General features: G+C 39.1%; 1 protein-coding gene across 1 annotated transcript in view; it reads right to left on the bottom strand.

Annotated features, from left to right (window-relative positions):
• Positions 1-25,083, bottom strand: part of LOC114146816 (semaphorin-6B-like) — a 39,774-nt gene that overhangs the window by 12,079 nt on the left and 2,612 nt on the right. The window contains exons 2-9 of the mRNA XM_028021210.1: positions 8,749-8,872; positions 6,750-6,861; positions 4,913-4,973; positions 4,770-4,832; positions 1,786-1,884; positions 1,614-1,704; positions 1,236-1,355; positions 256-344 (exon numbers count right to left, since the gene is read on the bottom strand). Coding sequence (XP_027877011.1) covers positions 256-344; positions 1,236-1,355; positions 1,614-1,704; positions 1,786-1,884; positions 4,770-4,832; positions 4,913-4,973; positions 6,750-6,861; positions 8,749-8,869 — 756 coding nt within the window. The 5' untranslated portion in view covers positions 8,870-8,872. The remainder of the gene's footprint in view (positions 1-255; positions 345-1,235; positions 1,356-1,613; positions 1,705-1,785; positions 1,885-4,769; positions 4,833-4,912; positions 4,974-6,749; positions 6,862-8,748; positions 8,873-25,083) is intronic.

The following is a 25,083-nucleotide window of genomic DNA, read 5'->3' as shown; positions in this document are numbered from 1 at the left end:
AAACAACTCAAGTTATTTAGACCAAAAGTACTGAGGCATCTCGAGTATAAACACTTCCAGTTTGAGTTGTTTGAATTTGCTTAAATCAGCTAAAATGACTTCTACCAGTTAGGATTTATTCACTTTCCCACCAACTCACTGCAAAAATGGCATTTTTCTACCACAGGTGAAGAAACTATTTCTGCCCACAAATTCCCAGAACCTCACAGAGCAGCAAAAAGTAAAGAAGGTAACATGGATAAAAAAGGAAAGAACCTTCTCCAGATGATGAAACTCCATGGCCATCTCTCTAAAGAAGAAATAAATATGTGGCCCCCACTCCATGGCACTGACAAAGTAGGGCTCTGAAATATAAGAAGTGACAACACAATAAAGCAAAACAGTCCCTCGCATGGCTCTGTAATAACAGCCTCATCAACATCAAACACTGTAGTCCACCACACTGACTAATTAAACATTCATGTCCTGTTTAATCAATCCTTATAGACATCAGGGAAGATGTTATCATTATCATTTATTCATCTTGCAAGGCTTGGACTTGCCTGAGCTTCCTTTTTCCCCTTCAGGCTGCCCTGTTCAGTTGAAGAGACTAGTTAAGACTTTGAATCTGTAGGGACTCTGGCTAACCTCAATACATCAGTCTGTCTGAGTGCATTCCTATTATAAAAAACCTATTAAAAGGAGGCCTGATAATCATGTCTGGTTCTGTTAGAACATACTTATTTTTTGCTCTACAAACTTTTTGTATCTATATGTCAGACTCCCAAAATAGAATGTAGTGGCGTTAACCTAATTCATATTTTTTTTTCATTTCTAAGTTTGAAAAATTGGATAATCAACTTTAATGAAACTTTCTGTCCACACCCTTTACTAATGAACATTAAAAGTTGATGTCTGTGTCTGCATTTGGATAAAAAAGTTGACAATAGCAACCTTGTAAAGTCATACGTTTCAAATCATTTGGAGCTCCTGGGCTTAACCTTGAGAGAACAGGAAGTTGTTTTGACAAATACCTGTAGCTCTAGAAGGACATTTTGAAGTCACCTAAAGAGGCAGTTAAAGCACATTAAAGTTAACATTCAGAAAAAGGCAAGTCTTGCTACGAGTAACTTTGGTTCAATTTTCCTTCAGCACAAAAGATAGCATGGGTGGTTTCAATTATTTGCTTGCTGATTGTCTGTTGAAAGTGTCTTGGGCCTGAGGGTCACTTTTAATGTGCTTGTTTCCAAAAGTACCTCGAAACCATTTAGAGTCGTGCTTCACAGTGCGGAGAGCTGGGCTGTCGCCGAGACTACGATAGATCACCGCGTCGATGGCCAGGAAGTCTGTCACAGTGCCGGTAAAAAGACTTCCATCTAAAAGAAGGGAAGGAGGAGAGGGGGACGATGGGAGGAGATTAGGGAGTAGAGGAGGGAGATACCGATGGAGAGATAGCACAAGGTCAGAAAGATTAAAACCAAACAAGCAATGCAGGAACAGGTCTGGCTATAAATCATTTGTAAAGGTAAACCTGAGGGCGTGGACGTTTTGGAGCGTGGAGCTGAAAACTAACTCCTACGTCTGCTAAAAAAAAATTGATTTTATGCCTTTGGGGAGCTAAGTCGACCTCCTACCTGCGAATAACGCCACATTAGCGTGTCGAGGATCATATGGACACCGGGCCATCCCGCTGACGGGCTCTCCTGCCATTTCTAGAGTGTCTCGCTGCAATAAGAGGCGCAACATAAAGATAACCCAACTGGGAGATACTGAGATTCTCTTACAGGCAGATAGATGAATACTAACAGTGTAGTTGGCACACATGGGGTTGAAAGCGTTTGTTCCACATACAAACAGGCCATCATGCTGGCTGAGCAAGACCTTGATGAAATTACGACACTCTCCCTGCAGGAAAGAAGAAAAAGAAGAGATCAGGAGAAAGAAAGAAAAGGAAGTTCAGGGCATTGTGAAAAGGAGGATTATGAAAGGCTAAGAATCAGAGGAAGAAATGTGATAGCAGCCCTAAGGTGAAACAAAACCCTGAACTGCACTCTCTCCAAAGAACAATGGGGCTCTGGCTGTAGTCTTCAAAGTAAGGGCTGCACACTGAAGTTTAAAAATCCTCTCAGAGAACCTGGACTTCTTAACCCTGTTATCTCATTTAGTCCATCTGTTGGATTGCTTCAGAAGAATCAAAAACTGATTATGTTCCTCTGTAGGCAGATCAGCAATATATCTCTTTAATACAATTTTAGCCTTGTTTATCGGAAAATCAGCAAATTAGGTTTCTTCTTGGACCATTTGTCAAACCATTCATTTGTGTCCGTCAGAAGTACACGATCAGAAACTTACTTTTAATTGGAAGCCATGCCTTCATGCCTTAAAATGCCTTGATAAATCCAACACCTTTGTCTTTTTAATAACTGAAGACCTGCAAATGTTCAAAGCAGGTTCTGCCTCTGCCGGTCACTAATGGCTAATAGTGTTATGCTAACGCTGAGCTGGTCCTGTTTTTCATCTAATTTTGTGGATCTTGTCTTGTTTTTTTTTATGTCCCTATTCTCTGAGCTTATTTTGTTAAACTGAGATCAATTGGGTTCCTGCGCATTTATAGTCCTTTATTCAGCCATGATAAAATTATATGCTCATTGCTAACATACCTCTCATCTCTTTTAGGAGATATGCAAGTCCTTTTATTGCAACTGGATAAGGTATTAATACATGCTTTGATAAAAACCCAGCATGATTCCAGCACCACAGCTCTTTTTATTTAAATCCTTTTTAAAAACCTTTTCTTTTACAGCTTTGGTTAAGGAGGGAAATTGAGTAATTTCTCCTCAAACTTTCAATCATTGTGCATTTTTTGAGATCATTTTACAGACACAAATTGTCCACTGTTGTCCCTAATAACCTATGACAAAATTGGTTTATATTTAAAATCAGACAAAGCCAATCACTTTATAAGCAAAAAGGAACATGTCAAACATTTTTATTATGACATGAACATAAAATGTAAAGTATCAGTCAGCTGGAAAGTTAAAAGACCAGCTGTATAAAATAGTAATTCCTCTGTCATATGGGATCCATGATCCTTTTGCTTCACATTCAAGTTTTCCATAATTTGCCATCGAGTATCAAGTGTGTTTAAGGACCGTGGAACCACTCCTTCTCCATGAAAATAACAATAAAGGTAAGTTTTTTTCCCGTCTAGGTTTTGATGAAGAAAATTCTGGTAAAACTTGGAAGCTAACAGACGTCTTTTCATCAATGCAGAACTGACCAGATGTACTGAAAGTGAGATGTTTCAAGACAGACGCTGGGCAGTAGTCTCATTAGGCGTGGCATAAAGATGACCTGCAGTAAAAAAAAACTAATCCATTGAAAATATTTTTATTGTGTTGACTTTATGCACTGAAAGGGGTAATAAAAGAACAAATATGGGTCAGATTTACAGGTACAGATATGAATAGGTAGTACTATATACAATAGTTAGCCATTTTTTTCTGAATTTGAAATGGGCCTGTTGGATTTGCCCATTTCTGAAAATACTTTCCTTTTATTAATTAGATTTTTTCCCCTATTGAGTTTTTTAAGGTTCAGAATAACACTGCCAGTTTTTGGAAGAATAATCTTTGCCATAATTTTCCTCAGCTTTTGCAGGCTCCTTGTTGACCAAACAAAAATAATAGATGTTTTCAAAATTCCCAGGAAGAAAATCTTTGTTTGCATTGCAGAAGCATATGATGGTAAATAGGATGTTCTTGGAGAATACATGGCAATCCAGCATCCACTAACTCTGAAGCTTGCAGATTATAAACTTCAGTTAGCAAACTGAAACAGCAAGTAGAGACTGATTTAACTCTGACACATAATTAGAGGGAAGGTTTAAAAATACTGAAAATCTTTTCACCTAAATCGTGCTCAAAATGTTATCAGCTGAAATCATTAAAATGTTAGGATACTCTTCTAAAACCTTCAGTCCTAACACAATAAATTGTTACAGGCTTATAGAGGGCTGTATACTGCTTTGCTTGTCTAATTACTTTAATGCTAAATCTAATCCAGAGTTTGAAAGTACTTCTGTTTATCTTTACAGTTTTACCTAATCTAAGTTCAATCTTATTCACCAACATAAGTGTATTTTCTGCCTCACATCCTTGCTGCCTCTTCCCTTAGCAGTCAGTCTTTCTCCTCGTGTCTTCGTTCCTGTTTTATCACAGCTTTAATTCTTCCTTTCTTCACTCCTACACTGTCTTGTCTTTTGATCTGAGCTCTCACAGCCCAGTGACTGCCCTCTTCTCTTTATCTGTTTTGTTCCCTCGTTTTTATTTTTCCTCCACCCACACACGTCCTGTCGTTACCTACGCCTCTCTTCCCCACCTGTTTTCAATTACAGCTTCCTCCCGGAGGCCGCGTCACTTAACTCTTCTCGGTTTGCTCAATATAAGTTCCTCTGCACGATTAATCTACTTCCACAAGTTAGGTTAGGCTTGAATTTTGCCAGTGAGCCTGCTGCACTCACACACTCTTTTGTTTTTTAAGCAACACAACTTTGTTCTTGTGTTTTTGAAGGCTACCGACGCTATATGAAATAGTGAGAAAATCAACGCGTGCAGAAAAAAAAAAGTCTTTCAAGCTTTTTTCAGCTCTTGTAATGTTTTCCTGCACCAGCTTGATTGGATAATTTACTGCTTCTGTATCAACAAAATCAAATTTGCGCTAAACCCCAGATGCAGGTGCAGCCTCAGGAGAAGAATGTCTCGTAAACAGCTGCCGCTTGAGCGTTTTACCTCATGTTTGCCCTTCATCCGACACACTCGAATGTCGTTCTTGTTGGACTCCCAGGTCCTTTTCTGAAACACACAAGCCACATGTTGAATTCCCTGCATATCTGTACATGCATGTCAAATGTCAGCTTTCTAAAGACCGATACCTTGCTGTAAAACATTTCTTCGCCTGCCATGTTGTCGAGCTCCACTCTGTACAAGTCATCTCTGCAAAACATGACAAATTCCTCAAATTCCTGTTTTCTCACTCTTAACTGTTTCAGAGCATAAAAAACTGTATTGAGACATGTGAACCCGTAAGATAATGAGGGGAATGATTACTTTTTTACATTGGGCTAATTTGGTCTTGCTAGGTTTAGCCCCTTAATAAAAGAAATCTTCATTTGAAAACTGGTTTTTGTGCTAACTCAGGTTATCTTTGTCAGTTTTTAAAATTTGTTTATGGAGATCTGAATCATTTAAGTGTGACATAAAGCAAAAACAAAAAAAAAAATCTGTAAAGTAGAATAGCCTTTTTCATTGGTCTATGATGAGACATCTAAGCAAAGCTGAACATCTCATTCAGTTTAAATGAAAATGGTGAAAAAGCTCAAATGTTTAGCATTTTTAGTTTGCTTAGATAATTGAAAACATGCAGTAAATAAAACACTTCATCAGAAAGACAGAATGGAAGATTTATGTGTTAGCATAATGTCTCTGCCACATGATTATCTCATTAGTATTTGCTTTAAAAAGCGATCACATTGATTCTCCTAATGAGGTGACTGGGGAGTAAGCATTACTGTATTTTCCGCTGCTCTCTTATTTATGCTTGAATGAAAGTACTGTTGTTGACTTAAAAAAATTTATCAAAATATCATTTATATCAGACAGCCATCTGGTTGTGCTTTATTATGAGTCACTCACTGACAATTTTCAGATTAAATGTTCTGAACGCCTGGCAATAAAACGGGTTATTATGGCTTCATTATGGTACAAGTTAAATTACTGTCGGGCAGTTTTAACACCTTAGCTACAGTCAGTAAAAATTTTAAAGGGGGTCTTTTTTTTTTATTTTAAATTGACTTTCTTCAGCTTTATATCATGTTGCAAAGTTGCTCCCTCATCAAAAACGTAGCCAAAGTGTCATTTTGATTCTTTCACGCATGTTTCTTAAACGAGTGTCTGAAATGTTTGCTCTCATAAAGTGACGACTATTGCGTCAAGCGCCCCTTCGCCACGCCTCGCTCAGTCAGCTCCACCAGACTATGGGCAGCAGCAATTAGCAAACATCTGGTGGAATTGTTAGCCTGCTAAGCTATGAACTACTGAGAAGTAGTTCATATGTCTCCTAAAAACGAGACATAAAGAGAAGCACTGTCGTGATGATGTGTCTGAAAAAGTACGAGATTCTTATGTCAAGTCGTCACATTAAAAAGTTGAATTTCTTTTAAGTCATGTTTGATATATACAGCATTTTTTTAACAACTGACGGTAAAATGGTTATCGGATTGTGTTATAAAATGTTAATATGTGCCTGGAAAAGACATTTTTGGGGGGCTTAGATTTTAAGCCCTATTTTGTTCACTTAATACAATCTATTTCAGTAAACCAGTTTGGCACTATATGCAGGAATTAACTGAGATTTAAATGAGTACTTGTTTACATTGCTGAAAATATCAACAACCTATATGAATCCAGTTTTTATTTTCAGAGTTGTCCTCCAATCAGGGCTGCACACACATTTAATTTGTTTCAATGAACAGAGCTGCCTGTATCTTCCTGTAGCCCAGAGCTAATCTTCGAGCAATGTAAGGTGGTTTCTTAAAGACGATTATGAATACATTCACAGCTTTCATTTGACATTTAAAAATAACAGTGAATAAATTATCACTGGAAAAAAAATAGTGATAATGTCCCCCTGAAGAGTGACAGCAGATGGGATGAAAGCAAATACATATTAATGCGAACACGTCATAGTCGGAGGTGGTTGCTGTGGGTTACCTGGCTCCGATGTAAAGCGTGCGGTTGACTTGGAGGACCGTTTGGATGTGTAGCTCCTGTCTCAGAGCGGAACGATGGGCTCTGCCCAGGAACACGGGGTATCTCCTCACCACTGCCGTCATTACATAGACATATAAAATAAGAGAGTGATATGCATAGCAAATGAAAATGCATGTGCCTGGCTCAAGGACTTCCTGAGACCTGTGGGCAGAATGAGCACCTTCTTCGCGTCTATAGTTACCAGAAGTACACAGGCAGGCTGTAAAACACCTTCTTTAACCTTCACTTTAATAGTGTCTTCAATCATTCTTGATGGCTTTGTTAAGGCAAACACAGATAATAGGCAGAGAGGAAGGTGAAGGCATACTAAACACTCTTATCCTGTTTGTCTTTCTTGATGTGTTTGTTTCCTGCCACCCTATAATGCGGGTCTTTATTTTTCCACTGCAAATAAAAAAAATTCTTCGTCTCCTGTCTGCATCTTAAATAAACTAAATTACGGAAACGCTGCACATTTCAGGCAGTAAGACAGCGTTCAATTGAAGATCTCGTCAAGAAGTCACTGACTCCAGGAGACAGATTAAATATCTTTCTGGCCTTCATTGGAGAGTGCAGACAAGAGATTAATCACCACATGCCTTCTTCCAACTACGGTCATGTGACAAATTAGTCCTTCCTCCTATAGCCTAAAAGTTTTTTAAAACACATTTGGACTCATAGATATTTAATATCAACATTGACAACAATGAAACCTTTGAGTGACCAAATTTAACAACAAAAACTAAAGAAAACTAATATTAATACCTGTTTGACTGACTAAAATCAATCACAGACGTATCACATGCACATGAGTAGAACATTGACACACAGGGTTTTCTGTGCTACTCGGTATTGCAGTGAGAGTGAGCACCATGGTCAGATCAGAACTGTCCGAGGGCTTCACATAGAAGATTTTAGAGGATGTGGAAATCAGAGGTCACTTCAAGAGTGAAGTAAAACACTTCAAGAGGTCTCATAAACAACCGCCAACACTCTAAAAGCAGACTGCAATATGCTAAAAGAAGTCTCCAAATCACTAAAATGTACTCACAGAACCTACATATACTGCAGCAAGCTCTTGGTACTGTGGGCATAAACAACTTGGGAGGTTTGCAAAAAATAAAGCTCTGTACCAGAACTGATGGTTTGATGTTCTTTAGACAGATGAGTGTTAACCTGATTTAGTAGGAAACCAGAATAGATGATATGTTTGACATAGACAAAATACAGACTTCAAGTTCACCCTGGTAAGAGCCACAATGCTACTATCTGTAAGAAAATCCTTGAGGAATATCTAACATGAGAATAACCCAAAACATACCAGTGAATCCACAACTGAACCTTACCCTCACTGAGGGGGCGTTGGGTGCCTTGAAATGGGGTGTATATGCAAAAAAACATCAAACATATCACTGATAAATATGAAGAGTGGATCAAGCTTTCTTTAGACTCATAAACACTGAATACAAGAAAGCTATTTCACCCAAAAGATAACACAAGTTATTAGTGTGTGGAGTGTCCTAACTTTTGATCAGCTAGAAAACACACTGTTTTTTACACAGTCTGTCAAATGAGTAAAAATGGTCTTTTTTTTCTAAAGATGAACATCAATATATGATCATTTCATAATAAAAATAAATAAGTAAAAAGAGTGATCCTAATTTTATTAGTTCCTTGAATCACTAATGTTTTCACATTCTCTCTTAGTTATGGTCTTCAATTAGGAAAATCAACCCTTTTACATGAATATGAATCTAACATGCTACCATATATAGAGGGAGTGAATTTTCGTCATTTATCTGTGTGCCCAAGCAGTTCTAAACCAGCTTCTCACCAAGACTGATCCTTGACCTCCGATTTCCACATCCTCCACAGAGCCATTCATCAATGCCGCACATACTCTCATGCACTGAGACACTCTTCCCCCTCCCCACCGCATACAGAGGGGAAGGACACATACCCTCTACAGGGACGTAGCTGAGTGGACCTGGCTCCTCTGGGAATGAGCCATCAGCCAGCTGAAGCAGCAGGAGAAGAAGCGCTAGGGGCGGAGCCACTGTTGCCATGGCAGCAGCACACATGCACTGTTAATGAAGAGAAAGAGAGAGAGATTTTTCATTTTGTGCTACTGTGCAAAGTATGTCATGTGTGCATGTCATTGTAGTGACACTTTGGATTTTTCAAAACAGAAGGGTTGTCCAAAAAGTTTCTGCTTGTCTCTGCACATTTGTGCACGCATGTTGCAGCTACTTCCTATTAAACAATTTGACTTACGGAGAAATTAAGACAACCAAATAATGGTCTGAGTTCGCTCAGTTGGGTTAGCATTTCCCAAAAAACACACAGGCAAGATATGTACACATCTATGTGAAAGAATATAATACAGAAAACTTTTAAATAAATACAACAAAGTTATGGTAATCTGGGGGATAAAACCATTAAAGTTTTTATCAATATATTTGCAGATTGAAAAGTAAGGATCAGGAGAGCAATGAAAACTCACTGGTATTAAAATTTTGCCAAATGTATGTATCTGACATTTCAATTGACTTCTTTGATGTAATTGACATTGAGTAAAAATACTGATAAAAAGCAGATCTCTGCAAGATATTAAAATCATTGAATATTGTTTTAGAATTGAAGTGTTCTTTGATCTTCGAGATTATTTGCTCTACCAAATATTGGAGGCTTTCACAGGGAAGATGTATGTGAACTCTACTTTAGGTAAAGTCTGGAGGCACCTGGAAAATTGAACCAAAATTGATTTTAGGTATCAGATTTAAAGGGGATGAAGAAAAAGTGGTAGATCTGCAAAACTTTTATTTATTCCTTTATTTCTTTCCTTTATTTATTTAATCAGGTAAACCCCGTTGAGATCTAGATCTCATTTTCAAGAGGGACCTGAGCAAAAATTTGCAATACATAGCAACCATTTGTAAAAAAAATAAATAAATAAATAAATGAAAATTAAAAAACCTTGAAATCTATTTGTATCCACTTCTTGATTAAACAGTGCTTTATGATGGCCCATGACAAAAAAACACAAAAATATGCAATGAAATTTATGATTGTAGTGTGACAAAATGTGAACATTTTCAAAGATCATTAGTCCAAGTTCTAAAAAACTAAGAAAAAAAACACACCAAGATGCACCTAGAGATCACACATTTCTGATTAAGATTTGAGGGGAATTAATGCAGTATTCGTAAATATAATTTATCTAGAATCTCATCAATGCATCAAAAGATGCAGTGACATTTTTTACAGTCACAAAATGACCACAGAAACTGTGCATGGATTTAAATCAACCCTACAAAGTTTTCCCAGAATCTGTTATATCACACAAACCAGCACTGTGGGTTAATTTTGCTAGATATAAATTGCCCCACTTTCAAAGATGTTTGAACATTGAAGTTTTCCTGCATTTTCAGAACCCCAAAGCATTGCTTTTATAGCTTGCTTCTTTCATGTGACAAAATCAAAGATGAGATGCTGAAAAGCAAAAATAAGAGTAGAGTGCAGAAGGTGGAGCACTGGGATATTTTCATCTAAAGAAAAGATCCTGGAAAATGTAAAGTTTGAAGAAACATAAATGAAAGGAAATGTTTCCAAAGATGTGGGCAATATCAGTGCTACTGCAATCAAATCAAACTGTGAGCCATGTTCCATGATTTTCCCAACCCCCGCTTATTTCCTGTCATCCTCCATCTCTCTACCTGCATCACCCAACCTCCTCCCTGCATTTCTTTTTCTATCTTACACACACACACACACACACACACACACACACACCCCAACTCACGACTGTTTTCAGCGACAGAGCACCAGGTAGATGTGTTTGTTGCTAAGGTGATTACTGCTATTTGAAGCACACAGATGCCTGCAGATGCAGCAACCATACACTCGCACACATGAGCGCAGTCACCTGTGCTGCCAGCAACACAGATTTCCCATAACGTTGACTGACAAGCTGTTTGTAGACATCAGCAAGGTGATGAGGGCCAGAGACTATACTCAGGGGGCACTTCAAAGGAAATTGTAGCCTGGAGATTGCAGGTTTGACATAAGCTTCCTCATCTGTTTCCTCCTCCTCCTCCTCAGAAGCATCAGAGGAGCCCTGAAGCGGAGGTGGGGGATTTGTTTCATGTTAGTCTCCACTGGGATTCCCTGGACTAGGACTAACAAGGTTTCCAGGTCAACCTCATTTCATTATGGCCATTTCAAACCAAATTCTGTAGGTTTGAGTTGAGTAAAAAAGGTAACAAGAGTTAAACGAAGAATAAAATTTCATTTTGTCTAACTTAACCATATTAATCATTTTCACTTTGCGGTCTATAGATAAATAAATAAATGCCTTGTCATACTGGAAAATCAGATCTCCTATATGTTACATAAGTGCTACGAGTTTCTACCTTTTATTTAAATATGATATTGTGAAGTAATTATTATTGTTACAATTATTGAGACACCTAATAATTCCTATAAAATAGATATACAACTAAAGCATGTTAGATATCCACCAGTGCATTTGCACAGAAAATGACTCTAAGGTTTCGTCTCAAAACAGCCAAAACAAAAGAGATCAAAAGTGGACTTTAGGAGAACACAGCAAGTTACCAAACACTCCATAAAAATGGGAACGAGACTGGAACTACTAAAGGAGCAGTATTGCGTAACAAAAACTTTTGTAGCATTACATCATTGTTATGAAGTTATTCCCTTATCAAAAACATATCTGGAGTGCTGGCTTTATTCTTTTATGCATGTCTGAGAACTCCTTTAATCTCCCGTGGCAACCATTTAGCTGCGCAACACGCAATCGCCGCCTTTGAGGATGAAGCTCCTCCTCAGAAATGAAGTTTGAAATCTTCCGAGCTTCTGCATTACAGATCACCTTTCCCTCATGATTCCCCCACTTCGCTCCTTCAGATTAGTCAGCAGCAATTAGCAAACATGTGGTGGAACTGTACATCTGCTGAGCTCATTATGTGAGCTACTTCTCAATGAAACACTGGTAAAAACTGCTGTTAAAGGGTTAATAAAGCAGCAATGTTGTTATGACTTTCTGAAGGTGGACTTTGGAAAGAGCAGGAGTTTTTCAAGAGACACAAGCCCAAGTTCAAGACGTTAAATTATGAAGTAACATTTTTATTAAGTCATATTTAACATAGAAAGCATTTTTGTTACAACTGAAAGTGACATGGTTACTTGACTGCCCTGTAAAATGACACTATGTGTTTCGAAAATACATAATACTGCCCACGTAAAAACAATTTTACAGCACAAATAATCTATAAAAGACTTCTAACACCAGCGATGGAATGGTAACCTGTCCAGGGTGTACCCCGCCTCTCCACCTTTGACCGCTAGAGATAGGCTTCAGCACCCCTCACGACCCTGCAAGAATAAATGTGCTAGATAATAAATGGATGGATTTCCAACACACCTGACCTAAAGAAAAAGCTATTTTTTAAGAAGAAAAACAAAAACAAAGGTTTTTCTTCCCTAGGAGACTAAAGAAAGACTTGCTCATAAGCTATAAATGAACCTTTACATGAGGACAATACAGAGCATAACTGTATTTGCACAGTAATAATCCCTGTTGAATTGCAGTGAACAATCAGGGCTGCTAATATTGTCTGAATATTGTTTGGATATCTGTGCGATAATCCGTAAATTTGTAACTCACCAACCGAGTGTTTACACCACAGTGTTTGTATCTCTGTCTGTAGAACTTATATTATTAGTTGCCATGTTGTGTTGTGCAGAGTAACATTGTTCTGTATTCAAGTAGTATTGGGTCTCAAACAATATTTCATTATATCAACTATAATGACAAACAACATCTGTATTCTGTTTTGCCATTTTGTCTGTTTACGTTTACCAGAGTGTCTATAAAAAACCCCTTTTCAAATCAGAAAGCCATACCTTGGTGTAAATCTGTGCAGCTCTTTGAAAATTGGAAATACCAGAGAACATGCATTAAAGTTTGTGGTTAGTGGGACAAAACATGACAAAGTTCAAGAGGAATGAATAATTTTGCAAAGTACTAACAGCCGATTAAAGGAGTAAAATTATGGGATGCACGATCACCTGCAAACTAACTGTCCTCATTACTTGATCAAAGAAATCTGTACATGATAACAATAAGATCTCAGTCTTCAACCAGACCACACGGAGGAAGTGCAGTCAAAATATGTTCTACAAGTTTGAAAAAAAAAAAAATCATAATTAAATGTTTTCCAAGAGCTGGGATATACTGGGATATATACAGTCGTGAGAGTTCAGGGACTGCCTCAGGTTGTCCAAGCAGTACGCACCCAGTAAACCTCCGAAGGGAAGCATCCAAGAAGGCAATCTAATCAAAAAACTCAGCTGACTCATTTCAAAGTGAGGAAGCAGTGGATCTACTCTGAGCTTCCCCATTTCGTAGGATTAGCCCAGGCAGAAGATCATTTCAGCTGCATGTATCCAGAATCTTGATCGCTCAGATCTTTTTCATATTTCATTACTGCAGGTGAGCTAAGAGCTGGACACGCATTGCTGCAAACAAGGCCTGAGCCTGTTTCTATAATAAAACTCTGTATTTCTGTAATTAAATCTTTATTATATGACATGAAAGTGAAAATATTAAATAAGTTAATTGGGAGAACCAAATATCACTTTTTTTTTGACGAAAGAGGATTAAAAGCAGAAGGTGTAACAACATAAAAAGCAGTAAACTGCAAGTGATTCACAGCAGTAAATTAGTCCCCTGAATGGATAAACTAAAGATTTGGCAGTAAATAAATGGCCAGCATGATATATTATTAGTACTGAAAAAACATTGAATAAAAAATTTAATAATTTTATTGTACTATTACAACAATTTTAAAGCAATGTGATGCAACATTTCTGTATTTCAGAGAAATGATTTATTATTACTGTTAAAATTATATTGCTATTTTATTTTTATTTTAATACATAACCTAAATACGGACTTTCCTTTGTCAAATTCCTCTTGAATTGAATTGAATTACTTGATTGTAAAAAACATTAACTGCAAGAAGTAGTGTTGTGTTAAAAAAATATGAAGAGCTTCTTCTGATCTGAAATGAAATGGAAACTGCAAATGCAAAACACCAAAATCCTTCGGTCAATAGGCTCCTCATTAGAGCATCAATTGATTCAAGTTATTGATCCATAAGATAAACCAAGAGATCTGGGCCAAGGCCAACTTATTGAAACTCTGCTCCTGGCCAACGCTAAGATGAAATTTTTAAAACATCTGCGCTACAAACGGAGGAGTTGGCCAGAGCTTTTGGCTTCAGGTTATCGAAGGGCTCTGAGTTTTCCCCGCAGAGCCAACAAACAGCAGAGATGAAGATAAAAGACAAAAATAGTTTCAATAAGAGAAAATAAAAAAAAAAGAGGAACAGAGATAACTGCAACAGACTTGCAGCTCATCACGCTATAAAAACAGGCAGTGACAGGACGAGTATCAGGATTTATCAGGGAAGGATTCGACAAGCCAGAGGAGAGAGGATGGGCTGCTGTGTCAGATCATGTTGGTGTGATAACATTTAATACTGTGACATCAACATTGTTGTTACAGGGTGCATGTAATGATCTCGACAGCCTCACGGTGTAATCTATCCTCATCAGGCAACCAATTAGCAAATCACCTGCTAACACCCACGTAATTAGCCAATCAGCAGGTCATCCAAACAGGGAAACACACCTGCTTTCACCTAGTATCAATTTTTGCTATTTTGCTCATCTGGCAGCACAGTTGTATTGTGTCATTCTGGGTATTTTCCTCTGCAGTGATCCTACTCATCTGCCAGGGACGGGATGGGGTGGGGAGGGGTTGTCAGTAATTTGCAGAAAAGATACCTATCTAATAAATATCCATTTAATATTTACTGACGAGCCCATTTTGAAATACATCACTGGCTTTAAGTGTATATTGAACATGCCCATCTTTGTACAGAGCATCTGAACTATTAAAGCTGCTGAGCAGGATCAATACGCTCTCGCAGTGCCAAACAGAAACAGAATAAAGAGCAGCATCCATAACCACCCGGAGAAGAATTTACTGATCGCAAGGAAAACACTGAGGCATGGACACCGGAGGCCTGAGCAGCAGTACAACACTGATCACCAGACTCAGCCAATCAAGAGAAAGCGTAGCTGTCAAGGGCCTTAACCTGTGCAGCACCGAGCTACTGCACAGCTATTAATTAATTTGTGAGCAAGCCTATTAATCTGCTTCTTAGCATGACAAACATGAATCCCAAACACATCTCTTTTCTACGTTAGCATCTCTGCGTTTGACTTGTATTTCCTAATGCCGGTTGTTATTAGGTTCACAGACCAATGCTTTCTTTCAGTCTGTTTGGCTGCGGCAGCCACTTCACTCTGTGCCTTTGTTACCGTAGAAACCAATAGCAAAGCAAGGCTGAGATGTTCTGTTGCAGCAGATGCAAACGTGAGCAGGTTGGGTCCGCCCTCTACATCGCAAGCGCACATGTGAGCTTGCAAACACAGAAAGAAACAACCATGTATCCACCAAAACCTTTACCCAAACACATTAATTTATTTGAGTGCAAAAGGATACATGCTTTGAGATAAGAGGTACATGCAAGAAGGTGGGGGTCTCATGCTGCAAAGGAGGGGGATGGGGCAGTTGCAGGCATTTCGTCTCCATAATTATGCCAGAGCTGGCAAGATATATGAGGTAGCTCAGATGGGCTCAATATGGGCCAATGACAAAATCTCACTTAAAAGCAGAAATCCGGTTATTTTGCTTTCACAAATGAAGTATATTTTCTTATGACATAATCTGTGTCAGGCAGATTTTTAATCATTGTCTGCATACTATGTAAAACAATATTCATATTTACTTGAAAAATTTACAAACCACAACTTAGAATAAAATATACTTTATTGTCCCTAGAGGGAAAAATTGTCATGGACTCCAAGCTGTTGCATTATGTTGCAAAATAACTGCTGCAACAACAGAACCCAAAGATATTGCACACTTTCCAGACCTCAGCCTAAATTTGGTTCAAAATTATGATGGAGGTGCGTTCAAAGGAGTATTTAACATGGTTCAAATTAGTTTTTGGGATTCTGTACCTTTTACCAGAGGGCAAGAGCTCATATTCCCCATACAGGATGTGGGATGGATCCAACAATACCATCCGTGTCTGCATATCACAATAACATCAAGTAAATATCAAGCCACTGCTCCGAAAAAAAAAAGGAAAAAATATATAATTGTGCTTAGCATGATTTACAGCTTTGACAAAGATAGCTTAACAAAGTAGAAAATATGTTTAAATTATAAACTGGGAACTGGTTTGATACACACACACCACTCACTTGATTAGGTACATTAGGCCACATTGGTGGCATAATTGTCAGCAGCAAATCCATAATATGAATCTCATTTTCCACCACATACATGATCCCTTACTTTGTTCTCGTTTGGTCCTCGGGGACAGAATGCAGGTTAAAGCCCGGAATAAAACAGGTTGGCCTTAGGGTGGAAACACAGACACAGGCTAAACTGGGAGAAGTGGGTCACCTTGACTCTTCACAACTCCACCCGTTTTGAGCAAAGTCATTAATAGACTTAAAACTATTACAAGTGAAAGCAGCATGCAGAATCTGTATATTTCTGTGGTTCAAATGTTTAGGAATCTACCAGAGACACAACCAAACACCAGACAGCTTGTTGAAGGACTGCATCTGTCCAAATCAACACTACCTTTGATGAACTGGAAAACTCTGCCCTGAGGTAAAGACACAGTCTAGCTCATAAAATATGTAAATAACAACACTTTATTCAAGCAAAAATAGTAGGCGTCACTCATAAATTGCCTGGATTCCATGTTAAAAATACAGGCTATGTCCAATAAAAGACTGAGTCGTCTATGGGGATGTGTTACAACATAACCTCCGTGTTACTGCTTCTGTTACTCATATAATAAAAAATAAAACCTATGAATCATAGCACAAAAAGAGAAAGCCGAAAAAGGGAGATTGGTCAGGAGCAATCATATTAACATATGCTAAGTTTTTACTTTAGCAACATGGTTCTGCAACTGTGGTGCAAGTACCATTAAGGCCCGGCGGCATGGGCGGCCATTGCCTGTCCACAGAGTCAGCCGTGCCCCCCCTGGACTGTTTGTTGTATTTACCTATAAGTGGCCAACTCTCTGTTATTCCTATATCGATTTGATACACTAGGGGCTTCCGCACTCCCCATATTTGTGTCCTCTGTCACTTTTTTCAGCAGCCAAAACTGTTTAATCCGTTGTTAACACGTTATAACTTGATTTTCCGAGCCAGCTTTAAACGCAACATGCGCACTAAAACGCTCGATTTATGCCTGTGCGGCAGCGACGGAGACCTGCTGCTGCTGTGCAGAGCTGCTCAGGTTTGTGTTAGAATCATGGCAGCAAACCAGCAAAACGCAAAGAACTTTATCTAGATTTTTTTCCCCCAAAATTAACGGACTGAGTTGAGTAATGCTGTTGGATGCAAACATGCTTGTTAACAAGTAGCCTATAGGCTACTGGTGTTGTTGTCTATGTAGATTGATTTGCCCTTCCCTCCCCAAAATAAGCCGATACCCCCCCTGTAAAACTCGTCTGGAGCCGGTGCTGACCATTGTTGGTGTTTTTTAGGGTTCTAGCCTCAAACTGATAAGACTTGGAAAAAACAGTACAGTACAGATTATGTCAGGAAGTTCGAGTGCTACCAGAAGTAAGCCTTAATGAATCTGGAAAATGAGTTGGTGTCTGCCATGTTCAATATCAGGCGAACTATAAAATGTGGCAACATTCAAACACTGCGTCAATGTATTAACCATATAAGATTAGGCAATGAGCATGACGTCACTAAATAAAAATACCATGGTTAAAAATTATTTCAACAAACTTTTAAGCAAATATATTTAATGCAATGTAATAACATTTATTTCAAAGGAAATGCAGCAACTGTTTATATTTCTGCTATAAAATAACACATTGACTACTAGCAGTGACGTGCGGTGAGGTTCATAGCTGGTGAGGCACTGACGTCATCAGAATCCGATTTGCAAATAGATGCATAGATTGACAGCAGTTTACAGGTTATGTTTCACTTCTGCATCCTTACACATACAAACTGTAGCTCACAAAACACACATTTCCTTAAAAAACAAAACAAAATAAATGTTATTACTGTCTTACCTGCTTCGATTGAAAGTCCACTTGAGAAAACTTTTTTAGTGTTGTAATGTAGTCATCCATGTCGAAAGTCGGGATGAGCGAGAGGAAAAAAATCACTATCTCTATTATAATCTATCGCTGCACTTGACTTGCTTCCCGAATCGTTTAGCCTAGCTCGCTGTCACTTACTCGGCAGTTGAGGAGTGAACAAGACGAACGTCTGGGATCTTGAGCGCCCCCTGCCATGAGGCAAGAGAACTGCCTGCCTCACCTCGAACCTGTTCTCTGCCGTTTATAATCGCTCATTACACGAAACACGTTACACAAACACAGTTGGTGACAAAAAGCACTGTACATTATATACATAAGCTAAACTATTGGAAATAAGTTCACATATTAAATTTGTTTAAACCATTTTATTGACGCCGTACAGCAACATGCTCTCTCCGCCAGCGCAGAGCCAGGGGTTGCGCAATCCAAGGTGAGGCAGAGCTCGCTGCTGCCTCACCGGCATCGCTTCCAAGCATTTGAATGGGAAAATAAGAAAATTCAGCGATTTTGAACAAATAAAAATCGAAATTGGTGAAGCTACATGAAAAATAAATATTTTTTAGTGCAAACCACCGGATGAATATAACAATTTAAATTACTTTATGATTATATATTTTCTTTCTTTCCATGATGGCAGGTGAGGCAGTGCCTCCCCTGCCTCCCCTGACCGCACGTCACTGATACTAGAGATATGAAATGAAATGAAATGATTATGATATGATTATGAAGTCGAAGACATTTCTTGTTCTTTTAATTGTGACACAAAATCTTAAGCAAATGACGAATTATTTAGCTATTTTCAAGGGCTTAGTTTGCAGAATAAACATTTTTTGCCATTTTTCTTTTTGCAAAGCTACCGACACATGATAAACAAGCAATTAGCCAGCATCGTTGGTAGGCTAGGGTTAGGGTTAGCAATGAAAAATATTCAAAACTATTGTTTTAAATGGCTATCATTTATGATTTCTCAAAAACGGTAATGCAAACAAATGCAAGTCAATCATGATTTAAAACATGATTGAAATACATGGTAATTTCTGGAGGTATGCAAGCTGTTTGTGTGCGTGTATATACAAAGAGCAGAGGAATAACAGCGTCAAGTCTTTATCTTATCACAGTGGAGTTCATATTCCCTCAAGAGGCTACCTGTCTCCTAAGAACTACTCTAATCAGAGTTAAGGGGATCTGTCTTCTGCAGTTAAATATCCCAAAATACTATTCAATCTACAGGGTCATTTATATGCTAATGCAGAGATTACTTTTGCATACACATTTGACACTGCAGTGTGCTGTTGGGCTGCGGTTGGAGATGAAAAATAATAGTAAGAAAACAAATTCGGCGAGACTGAAGAAGGATGAGTGGAGGATGAAAGAGGAGGGGAAAGGAAGATGAGAGATGAAGGTAAGGAGAGCAGAGAGAAGACACTGGGAGGAAGGAGGAGAGCAATTCCCCTGGGTAGGTACCATAGGTAATTAAAATAAGATGGACATATCTGGAGTCTTGCCAAAGAGAGCTCCAGCTCTCTTCAGACGTCTTCCCCAGTCAGACCTTTTGCCTAAAGCCAAAGAGCTGCAAGTGACACACAAACAATAAAAGCTGAATGAACAGACAGCTCAGAAATATAACAGCCCAGCACTCGGAATTTGGGCAACAAAATAGGTAATGTATTCATCTTTGCAGCTGCAGTAAAACAACAATTCACAGACACTCAGACACTGCATGTGCTTGCACACGCGCACGCGCCAATATCCACACACAGAGACTTATACAGTGCTGTGCAAAGCTGCAGCAAGGGCAAACGTTGCTAACCAGAGTTTGACTGCAGTAAGCACATATACATTCACTGCACAGCTCCGAGCTGGAAGCGAGCACATGAGTATGCGGCGCACACATTCAGGCACATGCCATCAGCACAGAGTCAAACACACACACACACACACACACACACACCCCAGCAGCAGCATGTACAGCGGCGGTGAGGATGCAGTCTAATTACACAACAGTGACACCTATGAATCTGACCGGCTTTTATGGTGTCATTACTCTTTTTTCTTTCTTTCTTTTTTTTTTGGTCAGTCAGTGTTAATGATGCACTTTGCTCTGTGGACAGTAGATCGGCTCAAATTCAGAACAAAGAGGATTTGTCTGATTATATTAAATCAGATTCACCTTTTTTTGGAAAATAAATTCTGATTTCGGGCAAAATTAGCAGTGGGGTGAAGGGGGGGCATGTTATTTTGCAGTTTTTTAGTTCACTGACTGGAACCAAAATTCTGCATATTTTTTATTTGTCTACCTCATCATGTTAAATTCTGCCATCTACGTGGATTCTCTGGTGCTAGTAGAGAAAGAGCCTGAAGTGTAGCCCATATTCTTGTCACGCTGTTCTTTGTGCGCTCTGATCTCTAAGGGTAAATATAGCTCTTTTGGCAGGAGCCTGCAAAGAGGATCATAGCTCACAATAGGTGGCCTAAACACAACAGCAAACAAAATGGTAAAGAACCTGCTTATAGACTGATGTGCGCACATCCACAAGATGCATGCACGCTCCGACACACGCTACTGCAGCACGAACACCAAAATATGCAGCGACAGATACAACATCTCCCTCTGAGAGGCTTCTCTTTTCCTTCTAGGTATAATTGTGTTGTGGCTGTGCTTTGCTTTGCTTCTTCCCTCACAGTTGTGACTGAGCTGCAGGTGAAAAGCCATAATTAAAGAAGAAAAGTTGTGTTTGTTGTGTGAGAAGGGTGGTTGCAGGAGAGAAGAGGAAGCTGAGAGACAGAAAAAAAAAAAAAAAAACCTTCATCAGACAGTAAAATCTTCCCGAGGAGCTGGGACACAAAGGACTCGGATGCCTTTATCTCCCGACAGAAAAGTCTTCCAAATCCCTCTGGCTAAGCTGCCATAACTAAAGCCCGTGCTTGGAACAGGTGCCTGGTGAATTGGTTGAACAACAAAAGTAGCAAAATTAGACAAGATAGACTGAGCTCCAAAGAGACGTATAAACTCTCATTTATTGTGGGCAAAAAAAGGAAAAAGCCAAGCGCCTTGGCAGTGGCATTTGAGAAAAGGTTACCTGGTAAATTGCTTATCTTGTTTGTGTGTGAGCGCTGTAGGTGTGAGTGCAAAGACTTGGACTAGATGGGCACGCTGCCCCATTGCAATTATTTTTGCTATGACTAAGAAAACACGAAATGCAGGAGATCAAAGTGTCTCTCTCTAACTGAATTGAAACAGCTGTGAAATCACTAACAATCCAATTAGCAGCCAGTTAAATGGGTGGAGCGGTTACACGGTTAGACGCCGGCTTGTTTTGTAGGGAGAAACTTGTAACGATCCTCATACACAACAAACAACTTCACGTCATGCATTCAGAAACAACTTATATGTGCGTAGGCTGGGGATCCACACAGATAGAGATCACTCAGTAAATAATGGGATTCCTACATATTTTTAAAGATACAATTCGACACTTTACCAAACTCCTTCCAAAGAGTTTCCGCGTGTATTATATCAATTTTCCCAAATATAACAACTCAAGTTCACAGTGACTTTATGAACCGAATGCATAGACGTTTTGGACAATGAGAGAGGGAATCCAGAGTGAATAAGCAACTGTTGTTGTTTTTTTTTTCTTTATTATTTGCTTTCCATCCTTATCCAGACCTGAAAAAAATGCTGTATTTAATCAGATTCCCGTTTCTGGACTACAAAGGAACCCTGTAAATATCTCTGAACTCCCAGATGAGGCCTGTCTCAGAGGAGTTGTGAAGATGATTCAGTGGACAGAGCAGATGGTAAGACGAACACGCATGACAGCACGGGTATAATGTGCTGAGACCACACAGTGGATGCTTCAAATGGTGCTGCACCTCGGGGAAGAATCAGTGTGAGCAGAGACTCATAAAACTAAAGATATATGGCCACTGTAAAATGCTAGAGGGGCTTTTACATTGAAAATAGCCGCAAGTTGATATTACAGTGTTTAGGAAGCTGACATAATCCACATGCTGCATTCACTTTAGCCTCCTGAAAATCATTTATCTTAACCTGAATTTCTAACAGCATAAAGGTCTTAGAGTGCAATATCTTTTATCTGGCTTGTTCTGTTAAAAACATCTGGAGGGACCTGTTGGAAATTCATGAAAGGGTTTTTTTTTACAGCAGCAAAAGAAAGGTTTGCATGAAGAGGTTCATATTATCTACAATTGGAATTGGATTCTGTTGATGAACAATGTCCAGGTTACAGGACTCATGACCCTCGGGGCTCCTAAATGTTGAGAAATGGCTCCCTAAGGTCTGATTCAAAGACCGTGTTGGAGCAAGTGACCTTGCAGAAGCCCACCTTCTTAAATCCTTCAGATGTGTTATAGCCCTTGAGGTCTGCACCCCAAAGAATCTGGCTAAGCCTTACCTCCAGATGAACACAGCCCCATGCGGTGAAATTCAAGACACTTAATGAAACCGCTCTCAGCAAAAGAAACATTTACTCAATCTCTTCAAGATTAAATGAGTAAGAAAATCTGTTTGTGTTATGAATGAGAAAGATGATTACATTTAGTGTGGGTGTGGAGGCATGCTGAAAGTAACTTAAAGTAAATTTAAGTACTGTAACAGTACGCATTAATAATGAGTCTTATGATATTTTCATGTTATGACAACCTTGAGGTAAAATACTACTTACATGAAGCATGATATATAGATTAATTACACACAGGTGGAAGTTTGAAAGCCTTCATTTTTGTTAAGTATGATGATTTTTCCATTTATAGATAATGAAACAAGACATTTAAAATTAGAATATTACATCAGACCATAATAAAACACAAATAAAGCTGATACGTGGGATAAGTGAAACGTATATTTATTACCGGCTGACGGTGTGTTTTTCTCAAAAAGTGCTTTCAATCTGACAAATTTGACTCGTCGGTACGCATTTTAGATTCACTGAATGTGACTGCATTAATATTTAATTTGCAAACTGAAGCATTTGTGCATGATATCTTACATGTTTGTTGTTTTGCTTTTTATAAAGTAACAAACGCATAATAAGCTGCTTTTAACTAGATAATTAATTGGACTATTTGCTCCCATAGCCAACTTAATACTGCAATACATGATGAGCAGTGCAGTCTCTGAACAATGACTTTAATTGTTTTTTCCACTGGAAAAAGACAGATTTGTCTTTCTTGTAAGTAAGGGAAAAAAGCAATAACATTTTCACTGAAAGCTGACCTGCAGTGTGCAGCAATTGATGGAGGGGGGAGGGAGAGGGAGCTGCTCGTGCTTATAAGGGACACTGATACTGTTTTTGTTTGAGACAATATGATAGAACCTATCATAACCTATACCACATAGGTGTGCAAACGCTAGTGTGTCGTCAGGGTAACAGACTCAGAAGGGAAACTCAAACATCCCTTTCCCTTGCAAAACTCTTCATTTCATTTTTCATTGTTCCCAAAATGTTCCCAGGTCAGAAAAGAAATATACATTGTCATCAGGATCTGGAGGTTTTGAGGCATCCCGATCAGATGCCCCAGATATTTGAAGTGATTCTTTTTGATTTGGAGGAACATAAGTTCTTCTCTGGGTTCTGCCCTGCTGATTGGGCTCCAGTCTCTAAGTCTGAGTTCAACTGTAGAGGCAGCTAAATTCAACTCTGAAATCTTGCTGTTTTTTTTCTTACTACATTTCTTTTCTTCATAACAAGTCAGAGCTCCTTTAACTACAAAATATGGGTGAAAAAAAGTATAAAAAGTTTATCATTGTAAAAATATCTTCGGGGTCAGAAATAAAGCAGAATTCAGCTCAATTAGAGAAGCACTGCTTTAGCAGAGCCTGCATTCACGCAGTGTCACAATTCCAGTGTCAGACTTTTTCTTTCTGTATACCTCTGATAAAGTAAGGCAATTTGTTTCTCCTGACAGAGAGAGCTGTGAGGGTGTTAGGTAACCTTCCAGCGCCTTTTGCTTGTTTCACTCTATTTCAAACACTGAAGATCTCAGACTGCTGTCCTGTACATTTATGGAAGCATTCCCAAGACTTTGGTTTCGACATACTAATCTACTGTTTATTTACTCTCTGGGCTGAATTACCCCACAGTCCGATGAGATTTTTTTTTCTAGCCAAGACCCGAGATGGCCCTGTTCGAAGATTGAACGGAGAACCTAAAGGATCAATACAATTCAATAATGTCCCTGTGGGTATTTGTCTCAACCTGAGATTGCTTCACCCTGCAAGCGCCGCGGCTCGATAGTTCCAAGTTTGTGACATTATTTTCCTAATTCAGATTTTAGATCCAGGCCTTGGATACATAAGCTGAATTTTCTCTTTGTTTTCCTTCAGCCTGGTATGTGGGCGTTTCTAGCGGTATGTTTGGGTGTTAGCTGCACTTTCAAAACGAGGGACCGAAGGAAACAGGGGCTGCACCTGTTGTTCCCTGTGGCCGCTGTGTGGTGGGCTTAGCACCTGCTCGCACGGCTGTCTGTGTGGCTGTCTGTGTGGGCAACAGGGAAACCATTCACAGCCGCTCAGACGGCTGCCTGCAGCCCCTCTCCCTCGGTGCTGGTTCGCTCAGGGCTTTCTGCGCCATCATTTCTTTTTCTGTATTTTTACATTCTCTGCCGATCCCTGTGTGGCCTGCACGCCGTGGTCGCTCTCTGCCACACTTTATCCTTTGTACGCTCGATCTGTCTGTCTGTGTTTCTGTCTCCCCGTCTCCTCCCTCCCTCCCGCTCCCTTTTATTTCGCGATGCCAGACATTTCTTTTTTTTTATTTTTTTTATTGAATATCAACAGTAACACAAACATGAACCGCAGCAGCTGGGAGCTGTTACGATCCCGCTGTTGAACTCAATGGCTTTTAGTATAAAAGACAAAGTTGTAGGAAGAAAATATCCATACAGAGTAACAACGAAATCACTTCAGTAAGAGCTGAATGTGAGCATTTCACCCAGACCAGAGAAGTAGGGAGCGTGTGGGTGACTACAGGCAATTTAGTTATTGTAGCTGTAAGACATTTTGGACAATGAGCATAATT

This window comes from Xiphophorus couchianus, chromosome 6 (assembly GCF_001444195.1).
Source record: "Xiphophorus couchianus chromosome 6, X_couchianus-1.0, whole genome shotgun sequence".
Lineage (NCBI taxonomy): Eukaryota > Metazoa > Chordata > Actinopteri > Cyprinodontiformes > Poeciliidae > Xiphophorus > Xiphophorus couchianus.
Note: the sequence above shows the minus strand (reverse complement) of the source record. Positions and strands in the feature narration are given on the sequence as shown.